Source organism: Pholcus phalangioides, unplaced genomic scaffold (genome assembly GCF_987345545.1).
Source record: "Pholcus phalangioides strain wild (caught in Gottingen) unplaced genomic scaffold, Ppha-v1.0 ptg000028l_1, whole genome shotgun sequence".
Classification (NCBI taxonomy): domain Eukaryota; kingdom Metazoa; phylum Arthropoda; class Arachnida; order Araneae; family Pholcidae; genus Pholcus; species Pholcus phalangioides.
In genome coordinates, this window is record NW_028301618.1 from 7,910,450 (window position 1) to 7,928,021 (window position 17,572).

The following is a 17,572-nucleotide window of genomic DNA, read 5'->3' on the forward strand; positions in this document are numbered from 1 at the left end:
TTATTTATTGTGTTGTGATTCTATGTTTCTAACTACAGTCAGATCCCGGTTTTTAACGAATACAGTTATAGTGAAAAAATCTCATTTTAATGACTACTTTTCTGATCTCCCAGATATGTTTACATAGGAACCATGCAAAATCCTGGGATTCCTTTTTAGCGAAATTTTGTTATAACGAAGTGATTTCTCCAGTCTTTCAGAGTTCGTTATAAGGGGATTCAATTGTATATGTCAACTGTAATGATTGAATAATTGTGTCATTTTAGAGGCCTGTTGCTCTCTGTGGCGCGACTTTTTAACAGAGTGATCGGCTCGCGTTTGCGCCTCTAAGTTGGGAACCACAGAAAAGACCAAGATGACTATACTTCGTGTTCTTAGGTTTTGGTGATGATTTTATATTGGCTTGATTTTGACTTGAGCATAGTAATGATAGGTCATTAACCTGCTTTTCAGCAATAATTGGTGATTTTTATATTAATTGGTAACGACTAGCACAGTGTCATGTTTTTCTGAAGGGGGAAAAGTCATGTTGCTAGAATCTCGCTGCAATTATTATCATTATTACAACATATTTCAACAATTTTACTTGAAAAATCACTACTTTGTTTTCAAAAAAAAAACCTTTTGTTTATTTTTGTGCTGTTTTCGTAAAGAGTTTGGATCTGCATGGAAATCTCTCTGGCCAACGGGAGTCTCTTACCGTCATTATTATTGATAGCAACAGCAATGAATCAAACCCCCCCCCCCCCATTTTCATGAGAGAGGCATTCAAATGATATGTATGTTGGCCGCTGTGGTGGTCATAGTGACGGACTCGCATCGCGAGGTCCTGGGTTCGAACCCCACCTGTACCACAGTGGTGGTCGGCTGAAATTGGTCGCAAATGCAAGCCCATTGAATGGTCTGCATTAAAAAGTCTCTCATGCCCATAAATGGTATATTACACCTCACTTTTGAAATATAGATGGCAGCACTGAAAAATTGTACTCAACACTAGATACACGCTCAGGCTATTAACACTAGAACTGTGGCACTTTCGGTATACCTAGAACCACGGACTGGGTCAAATTGACCCAAACTGTGGGGCGCGGTAGCCCGGTCGATAAGATACTCGCCTAAAGTGCCAAAAGATGTTTAGAGGTGTCGCGAGTTCGATACCCAGTTCGTCCTTGTCAGAAAACTTTCCTGACACAGGGGTACAACAAACAAAACGGCGACTTGACCGCAGCAAAAAATTGCTACCGCAGGGAGTCCCCCATCGAGGGGTTAGCGCACCAACCTCTCGACGAGTATAAAAAACAAGCCTGCCGTTCGGAATCTGCAATAAATTGTAGGTCCCGGTCTAATTAGCCCTCGCGTGCAGAAAATGACAGTGGTGCGACAAAAAAGATCAAATGACCCAAACTGTGAAAAAATGGTATTTCATAGCGAAAAAAAAGGAATTCATTTTTGGTTCCTGGGTTTTTCCTTACTCTTATTCAATGTTGTTTAATTGCGTATTTATAATGGAAAATTATATTTTTTTATGAATATTTAATGGACTTCAAAATTAGCTAAAAAATGATGTAATTCAGTAAAAATGAGACTTAGTATACATTATTTACTATATTCAGTCCAAAAACATTTTTCAGTAATCTTATAATAGGACAAAAATGTAAAATAAGCGTGTCAAATTGAATATGAGAAAGTCTATATTATGATTCTGTCAAATAAGTATTGATTTCTTACTGATAAGTGGAATTTATGATGAGCAGTCAGGGTTGGTAAAAAAAACGGTTTTTTTGAAAAAAACCAAAAAACCGGGTTTTTTTGGTTTAAACCAGGTTTTTTTGGTTTAAACCATTTTTTTTGTTTTAAATAGTATTAACATTAAAAACAATAAAATATCTGAAAAATCATTCAAACTTCCAATAATTAACTAAAATAAAATGTTTATTAATATAATTAACACTATTCCCATGCTAATTAATCAATAAATATTTCTTACATTTTAACAAAAACCAAATTTTGCCATTTAATTATTTTTTGCTTAACTCAATGGATTACTGAGTGTTTGAAAATTCTTTTAATGTTATTATTAATCATATAATATATAAAGGTTTTTCTCCAGTTACTTTCAGTATATTTAATTAGGAAGCTATTTTGCAAAAAGTAATAAAAATTAGGTGAATATAATGTATTTAATGAAGCATAAATAATGCAGATTAATTAGCAATGGTTTACGATATACAGGGTGATTATAACTAAGGTTCTGATTTCAAAACACTGTAAAAAAAGAACGATTGTCAGAATGACTTGAAAATTGACATGAATATTCCTGAAAAAATTCAATTTTATTTGATAAAGGGGAAAAAATACTTAAAAATGTAAAATTAATGATATCATGCAACATGTGGGAAATTTGCCCGCAGAATGGAAACGATAGACAGTCATGGCAGAATGATACCTTAATTATAACATTTCACGATTTCATAATTCATGGAAACATCACAAAAAACGAAGTAATTGAACAAATAACTACAACTTACTTAAGAAATGTTAAATATGTTGTCCACCGCGTGTTCTGGCTATGAGGTTGAAAGCACAAAAATTCTTGTTCAACAACAGAATCAGAGTATGCCCCATGGTCATAATGTGGATGTGCTTGCAATTCAGCTTTATTAAACCACTTAATCTGACCACTGTTTATAACATTTTGAGGTATCCCCACAGCCAGAAGTTGCAAGGGTTAAGGTGCATCCTGTCAAAATGGGTCTTCAGCAGCTGGTATTGCAATGTGCATCTTGATAGAAGTTCTATCCACACATTGATGCTGTGGAGGTGCCGAAATGATGTGGTTGCACAAAATAGATTATACTGCTGGCCAAGTACAGCATCGTCTACTTGCACATTTTACACTTTTTTCTTTTGCGAAAGAAACTTCCATTGCTTCAGGAGTATCCATGCAAATTTTCAAGTCATTCTGATCAGTACTTATTGTATAGTTTTGGAATCAAAACTTTAATTATAATCACCCTGTATATAGCTGATTATTTTTCAGAAATCTGTTACTACTATACAGTAGAACCTTGATTAATTGGGCTTAACAGTGTGTGTGTGAAAGTATAAAAAAAAACAACTATTGAGAGAGAATATTAAGACTGGGAGATATACATTAGGAGATGTGCTACTTCTTATTGGAAAGAAAATGAAAATGTATGTGAGGTAATGTTAGAACTAGTACACTAGTCTGTCCTTTAAGGACAGCTGGTGTCTTTATTGGATTATAGGACCACCTGTCCCTAGCATGATGGTGTCACTACTGTAGCTGCTTCTTTGTGAACGGAAAAAGAAACCCTGTGAGATAATACACCACTACATTTAGATGTGTGATGCAATCCTTATTCATGAATTTGCTAAAGATAGAGCATCAGAATGTAGCCAAAGGTTAGAAAATGTTGTAAGAATGAGAAATTCAGGCTTTTATATATAACTTTAAATGACTAAGATACTTCATATGAAAAATATATATATATTCTGGCCACTTTTATGAGACTTTTTGAAAAAAACCACTTATAAAACTTATGTCATTTAAAGATATACCATCAGAATGTACCCCAAGGATGTAAAATGTGGTAAAAATGAAACATTTTGGCTAATAATGAACCAATATGATATTTTCAAGGAAAAAAATTTATATTTAGGCGACTTTTATTTGATTTTTTGAAAAAAAACCGAAGTGGTTTTTTTAAAAAAACCACTTGGTTAAAACCAAGGTTTAAACCAACGTGGTTTAAACCAAACAACCCTGTGAGCAGTTGAGCAAATTTTTTTTATATTATTCTTGCACATTCATTGCATGTTGAAGTTGCACATCCCATGCAAAAATTAACAGTTTTGTTTCCACATTTTTATGTTACCTGACACATGAGATCGTTTATTTTTATTTATTACTATTAATAATTAATTAATTTACACTTTTGCGCAAGGGCAACACGTATGATGAACGCAGTTCTTCAATAAGATTTTAGAGAAACTGCTTTTCAAAAACTAATTCTGGCCTTCTGTACTGCGTTATACAAAATACAGGAATATGCTTATAGTCAGGTCCAGGATGTTGTAGAAAACGTCTGTGATATTGCACCTTCACCGAATATTTTCTGGGCATTTGATCACTACAACTGTGATTGTAACACTTTGCTGAATTGTAGTGTGAAATAGTTTCTGTGCGTGTGGAAGCTTTTTGGGGCTACTACTGCCAATATCGACTGCCAGATGAAGCGTGCTGAGTAATGAAAAACTTATATTGTTCTTTCCTTGATAAATTGTAATTGTGGCATCATTGTTCTGTACAACTGTAGTTTCACTATCTTTATTGCATCAGTTAATATTGCTCTTCTATTTGGTCTCACCATCTCTACTAAGCTCTATTTTTTGGCTTATAACATTTGAGTCAGCTTCAGTGTAGTGAAAAAGAGTGTGTCGGTTGAGGCATTTCTGCCCTTGTTTTCAAATGACTTGATCAGTTGCATCACTATGTGCTCTGAAAGAGAGAGATTCGTTGGACGCTGATACTTCCCAAGATTTGGAAATCCATTCAAAACGTATTTGATGCAGGCCAGAATTTTATTCTTTTTCTGTGACATCATTTGCCTACAGAAATTTCAACTGCACGTTTTTTCTAGAGTTAAACTTTTACTCCCCCAAAACCTTTTTTGAGTCTCGTCAGAATTCCAGGTATTCAAGTTTACAAAGGAAATAAAAATATTTAGCTCTACTTGCCATTCCCCCATTGAAAAAAGATAATCTGCTCTGACAATGAATTGGACTTGACCTTGAAAGACCTTTATTCTTCACTATCTTCATTTACAAATACTTTTTAGAAAGGGTAACCACTTCCAAGAAAATTATACACCCCTTTTTTCCTATAGAATAGTACGTTGGGTCAAAATGACCCAAACCGCAGTTCTAGGTATAAGTGCTTATAGCTCTAGAGCACAAAATGGGAATATAATGAAATTTTCGTGAATTAATATTCATTTGATATCATGAAAAGTCACGAAATTTGTTTAACATCTGCCGGTAAGTTTTTGAGATAAATGAAAACAAAGTTTGATTTAGGTCAAATTGACCCACTCCGCGGTTCTAGTGTACTCGAAGTACACACACTCACACTTCCAGCACAACTCACTAGATAGTAATTTGCCCATGGCGATAGAGACCAGAGTTCTGCTCAGTTTGAAAGAAAGATATGTAATGATAATATTTTTGTTTCTTTTGAAAAACTGATCTTTCTTGTTCCACTTGATTCCAGGAGTCAGATTTACAAGCTGTCTATCGTCCTCAAGTTTCCAAAGAAAGAAAAAATGACTGTCACGAGAGAAGGGAACCAGTTCTTGATGATGCTGTACAAAGGGATGCTCCTCAGAAAGCGGCACTATTTTTCCACCGCATTTGAGATCCTGATCCCAGTCTTGATGGCCATAATCCCGCTCATCATCTGTTATAAGACGAATCCTTATCACGAGCAACCAGACAGTATGCACAACATTACAACCTATAAACCTTTCAGTCCGTATGATACCAGCATCAGAACAAATAGTACATACATTTTGTACACACCGACGAAGAATAGCCTGGCTGATGGTTTCATGAACAAAGTGGTGGATCGGTGGGCTGGCGAAACAGGTAACAGAAGTAAGTGAGGGGTTTTGTTTTTAGTTCTATGTCAAACATTGTGAAAATAAATGTTTGCCCGATAAAGGCAGTGCTAAAAAAATATCGTTTTTTTGTGTGATTTATTTCTTGTTTTCTTTTGTGCAGGAAACAGGGACTTCGTCGTTGAGGGCTTCGAGAATGAAGAGCTCTTGGTGGAACGTTCTGCAAACATCCGGAAAAAAAAGTTTGGTTCTGCTTACGTTATTGCCATCGTCTTCAAGGGCTTTTCAAGGAGTGACCTTCCAAGCTCTCTAGAGTATGACCTGCGATTCGGTGACACCTACAACACCTACTCATTCCCAACAACAGAATCCAAATACCCTCCCAGCATAAAACCGAGATCGTACGACGGTAATATTTTCACATCAGATACTATTGAAATTGCTTTTAAAATGTTGCTTGCGTAAGGCCCTTTTGTGAAAGAAGAGTATTTTTGGGGCTTTTAACCTCAGATTTTGCATCCCTTCTAGAGCGGGGCCTGGTCAGCCACTATCTTTCAATAATCACTTTCAAACTCCAACCCTCAAAATACTATCTACAACATAATTATAATCTCCTGGTTATGTTAAAATTCGTGAACTAAGTTGTTCATTGTTTCCATGTGTTTCGCCAAACTAACCTATTTTCTCTTTCCCCCAGATTACAAAGATAGTGGTTTCCTTTCATGGCAGGCAGCTATCGAACAAACTTTCATCTCACTGAATTCGAAACAGGAAAACGATCTCAACTATGAGGTATGGTGATTTTGTTTTTGTTCCAACTCATCAGAAGTAATTTTAGTCTAATGAAAAATTCATTGAAATGTATTAATTGTCATTATCAGCTGTCGACTCCCAGAAAATTTGCTTTGTTTGTTTTGCTGCCAATTTAAAGTACCTTAATCCCTAATTTGTTTAACATCCTTAAACTATTCTATTCTAAACTATCCTTAAACTATTCTATTCCTTAAACCTTCTATTTTTAATGTGATTTTTTTTTCTTTACTGTGATTATGGGGACCATTCAAGTATTGCATCAACAGCAATAGGAAGGGGTTCGGAATTACTGTCTTGAGGATGGGGGGAAGGAGGGGTTTGAATGATTCTTGCGTCATCTCAACCACCCTTTATAAAAATATGAAATATTCTTCATGACATCTTCACTGCCAAAAACAAGAAAAACCTTCCCTAGTTTGTGGGAACCTGACTTAATCTCACTTATGGGGGGGGGGGTTGGCTAAAAACTGTTTTGTGTCTCTCCTCAGTGCATCACATGCGTTGCTCTTGAGTGATGTGCTGGATTCCCGTATATATGCGGATACATGCTCTTCGAACAGCAAGGATATGGTTCACTGAAGATGTGCATGGTAAGCGGAGTGGGAGAGGAATTGCTTACTTTTGCCCCTGCCGCCTTCACTAACGATAAAATTTTTCATGAATGGTGGATAGCCACACGACCCCCTTCCTCTGTACCATTTATGCTCCTGAATGATGTTGACGAGAAAACAAGCAATAATTTGCGGGACGAGCAAAAAAAAAAACTACTACTTGTGAAAACAATTTTCTTGTTATGATGGAAAGCTGTGGCCGCAACTGGTTTGTGCATAGGTGTGGTATTAAAACAGAAGCAAATGTTAGGTGTATTTATTCACTATTCCCCTGAAATACTTGATCACACGTAGTGTGGGCCCACCTTGCACTTGGAAAAACAATTTTTAGTCATTGGCTAGCCAAGACCAGACACATCCGCAATATTTCCATTAACCACATCTATATCTAAATAGAAAGAAATTACTCAATTGCCATTAGCTGATCGACATCTCTGGAATTTAGAGAAACCATGATGAAGACGAGCTCAATGCTCGGTACATCGTACCAACTACAGTGATGGCAATCTATACCACTCCTTTAATTAATACTAAACCAGTAATTGATAAACTTCAAACACAAGCTGAAAATATAGTGTGTTCAGTCTGCAATCATGTGAAAAATAATCCCAGTGCACGCATAACAAAGTTCATGACAGCAAGCAGTATCAGACGGTGGTGGTCAGATTCACTATGTGTATTCTTGAAGGGTGATCCAATCAGATGTGTACTCTGGATCGACCTTCGAAAGGGGCACAAAAGGCTTAGGGGGTGGCGCTCGTAATGAATTTCTTCAAAAGGATTTTTTAGTTCTTGGCTTTCAAATAGCATTGAAATTAACAGACATTGATTATGATAACATACAAAGGTATTTTCTTACGATATTTTATTTAAAAAAATTATAATCAAAGATAAGTAGCCCTAACACTAATAACTTCACATCTGCTCATATCCTTATTTTTATATTTTTAATTGCAGTTGATGATGCAACGGTTTCCATTTCCTCCGTATAGAGATGACACAAATTTGAACATGCTGTTCTCAATGCTACAATCTTGCATTATCTACTGCTACATCGTGATCGTTGGTATACTGGCGAAAAGGCTCGTTGAAGAAAAAGCCAATCATTCGAGGGTATGTATGTATGTAAATTGGGGCTGGGAATAGATTAAATCTTTTAACTGGTCAATCAAAATATTTCATTCGACTGATTAATCAAATTTTATTTGAATATTTTCAAATGCTAGCCGTTCACAACAAACTTAGTATTAGTAGCTATACAACATTAATCGATGCTATAAAAATATATTTTATTCATTCATGCACCTATTCGCTAGATGAAAATGGGTATAGATTTAGAAATTAAGGCTTTCCACTGAAATTAATTTAATATGCTGAGCATATATTATCCTTCTTATGCCAGTGTGATGACTTCGTCATAACTGGGATCAAAATTTAATAAGCATCACGAGCAAACACAGTGAGAGTTGAGAATTCGAACTGATAGCAATTTAGATTTAATTTTTACTGAATGTTTAAACAGTTAGATTTAGAGATTTTAAAAATTTTGACAAAAATTGATGTCACCAAGTCGTCGGTCCATATTTCCATTTACCAGGAGTCAGTTCATTGTAGCTGGATATTAAAGTCACACCTCCTGTTCTTTTACATTGGCCTTACATGGCGAAGAAGCGGCATTGCAGGAATTCAGGAACTTGTAGATATTTCAAACTATGACATCCTAATTCCCCAGGTGGAGTTAACCAGCGACTGGTGAGGTTAGGCTGAATACAACTGAAGTGGAATTTTAAGTGCCAAGAGACAATATCATCACTGCCTTTTATACTGAAGAGACAACCAATTGCCATCGATCGCATCACTGATTTGCATGTATTCCAGATTTCTTTCATCATAGTGGAGGTTTACGGATTGCATCAAATCGACGTGCACCACAATGTTGGACTTTGACTCGTGACTTCCTTCTCTCAATAAATTATTATACTGAAACAATAATTTAGAACGCTCTCGCCACCTGTTCAGACGACTGGAATTACCTGCTTTGCTCACATCGTCCGTAGTCTCTCAGTTAATTGATTAGTCCTTTACACACCAGGTGGTTGGAGAAACCCATGAGCCAGGATAATGTATGTTTGCAGCTTGAAGTGCCCGGCCAACTATTGAGCAGGAGACATCAACAGATAGACATCGAGGGAAGTCCTGCGGTAGCCGGTCTGGCTACCTATCAATCCATATGATAGATGGCAACTTATTATCACATGTAATCGGGTGATGAGACGCCAGCGGTGCCCAAGCACACCTTTCCACAATTAGTACATCACTATGGTTGAGAGATCACATGGCGCACTGCTCAGCAGGGCGAAACGCCTTTATGATAAGGTAATGCAATGCAAAAAAGTTGCATTCCCGGTTCAATTAATTATTTTATGTATTCCAATATTGTGCACCACAGATGGATGACAAGAATGAATTGACACATTTTTTTGTTTTAAAACATTTATTTAAACATTCCGAGATCAGATCGCAACACAAATATTTCATTCAAACTTGGTTATAAATATTACATTTTTCGTTAAAGTTCTTTTAGCAACAGAGTTTCTAGAAAAAGTTTCGGTTTCACCAATTACATTGCATTGGACCACCGTCACAAGAGTCATACAATTCAATTGAGAGGTTCGTCCCAACCATCGCTCGATGTCACCATGGCATCTCAGAGGAACTTCTGTGCCAGTAGAATCGATGTATTCCAATTCGATCAGTAATGTAGCAACCATGTGAAGAAATCTGACGACCACCATTAACACATGATGTCGGTAGAGGCGATCAGCAGCCAGACAGAGCTGTGCCTAAGTCTGCTACTCAATCAACAGTTCATGATGATGGAAGAGACGATGTCTGGCACACACCTGGCTGGGCGAAACACCTTAGTAAGAGCAGTTCAGTGTATTTGTGACTCGGTATATTCGCTTCGTTTCCAGCATACCGCCGCTATTTAAAGGGCCATTCCCAGCATCCCCTGCTTCATCAGGATGTACGATCTTCTGCTGTGGAAAACTAACACATAATGAAAGGCAAGTGCTATTTGCATAGCTATTCAGAATAAAAATACAATTATGACATGAAATCTGGTAATACTGATATGTAAACAGTGGCGGCCGATCGGCGAAAATCTACAGCGGGCCGGTTCTCGGAGGTGAATTAAAGGTAAATAAAGGTTTCAAATTGTCTAGATCTTGGACTATTCCGTGGGGGGCCCAAGGTAATGTTACACTAACAGTTTTGAAGAAGCTGAAATCAGTGATGTGTCTCACTATGCATCAAATATTTATATGAGAGTGTTCCCACCATGCATCACGATAGGAACCAATCACAAGATCGAAGGCACGCACTGAACTCTGCATCTAATTTACATATCTTCACGAAAGGGAAATAATATTACACAAAATAAATTGCAGAAACTGGCAACACAAAACAAATATGGCTGCAGATTGGTGACACATGATCTCACCAATCGGTCCCGGAAACAAAATGAAGGTAATAAAATATAAAAATTACTAGAAAAGGGACAGTTTCCGCCACGGCCTGAATGGTAATGTTACATTTCATGATTCTGGCATGACGGAGCTGATACATTGATTATTGTGCACGTGGCCCCCACATCCTGAAACAGGGCCCCCAGTCTGGGATCTTTTGCGGGGTCCCCTTTATGATGAATTTATAGCATAAAAAAACAAAAAATTATAAAAATCATCCCAGGGCTGGAGCCTTCTCAGTCTACCTCTTGTGGGGGCCATGATTGTGCAAGTAGAATTTGATCAAATTACATTGTATGATTCATGGCAATTAGTTCAGCTGAATAAAGGCGTTCTTTAGTTTTGACATAATTTTAAATGAAAATGAATTTCTTATTTGGAAGTTTTTATTTTGGAGAATCTCTTGCAACCCCCCCCCCCCCCCAGCTCATTGATGCGATCCCTGGTTTGCACACCGCTGGGGTAGAGGAAGGTAGGCAAAGAAGCATCTGATACTTCAATTTAGGTTACATGATACAACAATTAGGTTAGGTTGAGGGAGATAAGGGCAACCCCTCCACCAATTCAGTGAAAAAATAAAATTAGGGTGGTTATATCAAAGTACAACGATAACCTTTATCACAGAAGCAAGCTGTCGATAATGTGTGCCTGTTCAGTACTTTGAAGTGGTTCTTTATTAGATTATTCGGTAAAGTCTTGTGACTCACAAAGCTAAGAAGCTCAAACATTTATGCGAACAAAACTATATACAGTCGAATCCTGTTATAACAAACTCCAAGAGACCGGAGAAATCACTTCATTTTAATAAAATTTTGTTGTAAAGGAATTCCAGGTTTTAGCATTGTTTCTATGTAAGCTTTTCTGGGGGATTAAAAGTGTTCGCTAAAATGAGATTTTTGCTATAACGGTATTCGTTAAAACAGGATTCCACTGTATATATACAGTTATATGATCCCTCCTTATCCAAACGGTTCTGAAACCAAACCAGCTCTATCTATAGCTAGAGATTGCCATCTAACTATAGATGGCACTGACAGAACACTCCCGTAGCCTTTCTCTGAATAATACAGTATCTATTTCTGTAAAAGAACTTTCAATTTTATGGAATTTACTTCCTGAAAGATTCTACTCTTACTGAAAACTCCATTATATCAGATATTAATAAATATGGCGATTTGCATAAGCAATATTTAAAACATTATTTTGGGTTCGCTGGGGTAGGAATTAATTACAACCGATACTTTGTAATATCTGATTTCAATATACTGTATTATTCACTTAAGCAAGAGGGCAGAAATGAATGTTTGCTCCCTTCTTCCAATTCACTATACACAGCCTAGGTCATTCATTCCCCCCACTCCCATTTGAGGTGCCGGTATCTGCTTATGCATGGAGCTGTTTGTATCAAAATTTTAAGAATCATCGCACTTTGTTACCTTTCTTTCTTGTTTCTCATGAATATTAATTATCAATACATTTTTGTTCAGGAACTGCTGCGGATGATGGGAATGACAGACTGTGTTTACTGGACAAGTACTTTTGTTAACGTTTTCGTCATGATATTCATCGTATCAGCTTTTATCACCATACTGTTCAAGATCCCTTTCAAAGCCGAAACCTCCGATAGATGGCTCTCCATGTCAGAAGACCCAGCAAGGAGCGTTATCGACAAAATGGATGGTTTCTTGTTATTCGTTATTCTCCTGTTGTATAGCTCTAATTTGATCGTGTTCTGTATGGCTGTTTCTAGGTTCGTCAACAAAGGTTAGTCGATGGATTGTATGTAGTGTGTGGATTTATTTTTACTAAATTATGCTTTATGTATCCAAATTCAAGTGTTGGCTGATTAAAAAAATTTTTCACCGTTTCTTGTAGCAATTTGGGCAGTGATTCTGGTGTTGATTACAGTCTTCATACCCTATTCCGTTTTGATGTATACAATATTCTTTTCTGATGAAGCATACATGTCTCAGAGTGCAGCTAGTAAACTGGCCATGTGTTTGCATCCAAGCGGCGCCTTTCTGGTTGTATTTAAACTGATCGCAACATTTGAACAATCAAGTTCGTATATTTGTACATAACTATAGAATCTTTGTCTATTTCTTGCCTGTAATGTTGATCTGCACTTATATGATAGTGTTCATATTGATTTACTGTATTTTCCCAATTTGCAGGAGTAGGTGTTCAGTGGAGTAACATAACATCATATGGAATCACTGATAATGTGAATATGTCGCAAGCAATGGCAATGATGTTGGTATCTCTAGTATTGTACTCCATCATCACGTGGTATGTGGATATGGTGTGGCCTTGGCAAGACGGTGTCCCGAAACCGCTGTATTTTCCTTTTACGGTTGAGTGTCTATTTTTCTATATTTCCAGATTGAGATTTTATGTGATTTCTTCAGCATTTTTCATGTATTTATTCAAGCTATAATACAGTGAAACCTGACTAAGGTGAACACAGTATGAGATGAAAAATTGTCTTGAATGGAAAAGAAAAATAGTCTAGTGTAGGGGGTTCTCAAACTTTTTCCACCCGCTGTGTCCCCTTTCCCTATTCAGTGCTTATGCGTGAGTTTCTCTGCCTCTCCAGAGCCATTTAACAAAGAGTCTTTTCGAAAAACCTTTGTCAGGGGCGCTCAGAGGTTGGAGACTCACCAGGGCTCTCTGACGCACGGTTTGAGAACCCCCTGGTCTAGTGAATATATATTTTTTTTCAATTATAGGAAACCTCTTTGAGATTAAAACTGTCTTGTGTGGAAACGGAAGGTATATATTCAGTCTATTTTTAGGTTAAAAAACCTGCTAAAATGGAAGGAATTTTTGGCCAAGTGCAAGTTTTTGTCCTTTGGATAGGAGAATGTCAAGTTGTACTGTGTGATCCTCTTTTGGTTAGGAAACGCTTTTGCTCGGAGAAACTATAAATACTTATCTATCTGAACTGGCTCTGGAAGGAAAGAGTTGCTTTTGGGTGGAAGCAGAATTACTAAAAAATTTAGCAAAGCCTTTTTAGCATTTCATCTACAATGGAAATGGCAGCTTTTGTTAGAAAACACTCTTTTTTCTAGGTAAAATTTTGATAATCTCCATTTAAACTAGTGTTAGAAGGATTGGGCGAAGGAGAGTGAATTATTGCTCACAATTTGGTGATGCCATATTTTGGCATTTCATTCAGCGTAGAGATGGCGACCAGCTGCAAGAAACACATCTTGGATTTCAATGTAAAAATGGAGGTCATAGAGGCAAGAGAAAAGCCAAATTTAAGTTTTACAGAGACATGTAGAATCTTACTTTAACAAACATTATTGCTTGTTGATCGTCACTAGTTGTAAAAAGTACACAATTTCTCAATTTTTTAAATAAAAAATTTTCATTTTGACAAAAGTAAGCGTTCATTCTATTGCTGTTCAGTAGAATATTTTAGTTATATTGAAGTTCACAACTATTAGCACATTAAATATGAAATTTCCAATCTATAGTAATTTGAAACAGCAAACATGAAGAAATTCAATATAATAGTATGCATATCTCTGTTTAATACTCGTTAGTTTATAGTAGCTAGGGGGAGTGATGTTCTCAAAATTTAAGTTTTGCAAAGTGACAGATTCATAAAAATTACTGCATATATTTTTTGTGTGCACCTAACATTGACAATAGCTCTTTGGTCCTTGCCAGTGACCAATTCTCAATCCTCATGGAATTAATGCATTACCGCTGGCAGGATCCTTAAAATAATCAAATAAATAATAAATTACATGCTATCAAGCCCTCATTTGGCCATTGGCATTCGAGTTACTATTACTAAGCCACACATGCACCTCGTTCGCATTCCTCTGCGTAATTTCTAACGAATTAGTACATGTTGAGTGTATGTGTAGTGAACCTGATGTGAAATTTATTACTGTGTAATGCTTGCTATGTGTAGTGCTGCCATCAATTTTTCTAACTATTAGTGAAGTGCAATAATTGTTCAATGATTGATTGCAATAATTGTTCAATGATTGATTGCAATAATTGTTCAATGATTGATTGCAATAATTGTTCAATGATTGATTGCAATAATTGTTCAATGATTGATTGCAATAATTGTTCAATGATTGATTGCAATAATTGTTCAATGATTGATTGCAATAATTGTTCAATGATTGATTGCAATAATTGTTCAATGATTGATTGCAATAATTGTTCAATGATTGATTGCAATAATTGTTCAATGATTGATTGCAATAATTGTTCAATGATTGATTGCAATAATTGTTCAATGATTGATTGCAATAATTGTTCAATGATTGATTGCAATAATTGTTCAATGATTGATTGCAATAATTGTTCAATGATTGATTGCAATAATTGTTCAATGATTGATTGCAATAATTGTTCAATGATTGATTGCAATAATTGTTCAATGATTGATTGCAATAGCGTTTAAGCTGCAGGAATAACCAAAAGGAGGAAAAAAATTTTGCTTGCCCGGTTGCGCATTGGACACAGTTGCTGCCTCACACAGTCATCTTTTCTTATGAAAGAGTCAACCAGAGTGCCCCCATTGTCAAAGTTCATTGACCATTGCTCATGCATTTACTTGTTCGAATCATCGTCATAATTTTATTTACGACCACTTTTTGTCAGTCATCTTTCACTTCATGACATTTTGAATGGCCATTGCAATGCATCTTGCATTTTTAAATTCATCAAAGCCATTGGTTTATACAGCAAGTTTTAGTTTTTACAATCTATGACATATTTTTACGTTTCATGCATCATTGTTTTTTTATCAAGTGTGCTTTTACTTTCCTGACATGATGGAATTCAAGTTAAATGTTGTGGCAAGAATGAAGCAAAGTGCCTGCATGTAAGTCTTTTTCAACAACCTGATTGGCTGCTTGCAAAATGGAGCTATCTGATTGGTCTATTGGAATGTTCTACAAATTCCCGCTCGTAATGAATTTAATCCATGGTGATGTGTGTGTGCGATTGGTGTTGATTTATTGTCATTTACTAGTATATTTTTGAAGGCTCGAATATATGTGTGGACTTGACTTTTTGAAAAACTCTCACGTCTTGAAAGTAGAATCTATGGCCCTCTTGCCAGCAGTGAGAGGTGATGGTAAATTTTTCACATTCTTGGTTTTTAACACAGCGAGCTCTGTGTTTGTCCTATGTAGCCAAGCAGGCAAGAAATATAATAAATGCCCCATTTTTTATTCTGTGGTATAGCATCTTTAGGGGGTTTGAAACAAAAGTTTTTACTAGGCACATCTATGGCTGTAAGGTTAAACTTTTTGAGAATTAGCTTGATCTTAAGTGAGATTATTCGATCATATGGTATAACTACACTTTCATTGAGTGGCTTCTCAGTGGTATTTTCCAAAGTGGTTTCTTTTGCTGGTTTCATGAATTTTCTACTCATTTTGTCAACAATCTTGGTGTTGAATCCTGTCTTTAAGAATTGCTCTTATGGTTTCAAGTTCATGGTCTAATGAGTTTCAATCTGAGCAGATGCTAAATGCTCTCACGACATAATTACGAAACGCTGAGAGTTTCTGTTGCATGGTATGGCAAGATCTGAAATGAGGTGGTAGTGTGACCGAGGTTTGGAAATATGATTTTTGTTTAGTTACTAGTACATCCAAGAAAGGCAGTTCATTATTTGTTTCAAATTCAGCTGTGAATTGAACATGAGGGTCTATATCATTCATAATGAGTAGTGATTGCTCCAAGTTATCTTTGGAACCAACCCAAAGCACAAAAGTATCATCCACATATCTCCTATAAAATGAAAAAGGGACATGACGTTCAATAGCTTCCGTTCAAACTCATCCATATATATATATATCACACAAAATCGGAGAGATAGGATTTCCCATTGCTAGGGCATCTAGTAAAACCTATCATCAAAACTGGAAGCTGTGAGGCACATGTGAATGTGAGATTGCAAATATCCTCTACTTCAGGCTGTGAGAAATTGTGTTTTAAGACGTTGTTCTAGATATCGAATACTACCAGTTATGGGAATGTTAGTGAACATTGAGACTACTTCAAAAGATACCATGTTAAGCTGTTAGGGTTCAACTGTACGTATGATATGAGCGAAGGTTGATGAATTTCTGTGTTATTATTTGATCAAGAGAATGGGAACAAGGAATTTAGCGATGTTATATGAAGCTGTACCAATGTTAGAGACTACGGGACGAGAGATAATGTGGGTTTGTGCACTTTGGGTAGGCTATACATCTGTGAGGAAATGAAGCGTTTGGAATAACACTCTTTTTTACATGATCAGGAAGAGAGACACTTGATTTTACCACCTTTCTCAAGTGGGAATCAGATGGATCTTTCATCAATTCTTTATATGGACCACTCAAAATGTGTGATACCATTAACTCAGAGTATTGCTCTTTAGGCATTACCACAATTTGTACCTTTTTATCTTCTCTAGAAATCACGATATTAAATTCCCAACTTCCTATAGATTAAATATTATTTACCGTGGGTGTTGTATGCATGTGGGTGTTGTATGCATGCTCTTTAGGCATTACCACAATTTGTACCTTTTTATCTTCTCTAGAAATCACGATATTAAATTCCCAACTTCCTATAGATTAAATATTATTTACCGTGGGTGTTGTATGCATGTGACGAAGCTCAGGCTTCATCACTAATGGGCAATTTTACCCATTGCTGTGCAATTCATCATTGTATTTTCTCTCTGAGGAATATTTTTCAAGATGTCCCGGTTTTTATCAAGAAATGAGCATTATGTCCTTGTTTTTGAGATTTGTCCCAGTTTCACAATTGCATGATCTGGCCAACCTATCCCTAGCCAATAGGTTTTCCCAATCGATACCTGGTTAATTAAAATCCTCTAATATGACAACCCTCTTATGCTTAGACATGTAGGAAATTTCCTCAGGAAGTTTGGAGATGTAGTTCAGATCCTTATTCGATGGTTTATAACAAACTCCTACAATAAGCT

At 36.3% G+C, this 17,572-nt stretch overlaps 1 protein-coding gene across 1 annotated transcript in view; it reads left to right on the forward strand.

The window, feature by feature from the left end:
• LOC149067882 (phospholipid-transporting ATPase ABCA3-like) overlaps positions 1 to 17,572 on the forward strand; it is a 34,556-nt gene that overhangs the window by 1,830 nt on the left and 15,154 nt on the right. Inside the window, exons 2-8 of the mRNA XM_089252313.1 lie at positions 5,294 to 5,676; positions 5,803 to 6,048; positions 6,337 to 6,431; positions 8,021 to 8,176; positions 12,081 to 12,357; positions 12,469 to 12,654; positions 12,768 to 12,946. Coding sequence (XP_089108439.1) covers positions 5,346 to 5,676; positions 5,803 to 6,048; positions 6,337 to 6,431; positions 8,021 to 8,176; positions 12,081 to 12,357; positions 12,469 to 12,654; positions 12,768 to 12,946 — 1,470 coding nt within the window. The 5' untranslated portion in view covers positions 5,294 to 5,345. The remainder of the gene's footprint in view (positions 1 to 5,293; positions 5,677 to 5,802; positions 6,049 to 6,336; positions 6,432 to 8,020; positions 8,177 to 12,080; positions 12,358 to 12,468; positions 12,655 to 12,767; positions 12,947 to 17,572) is intronic.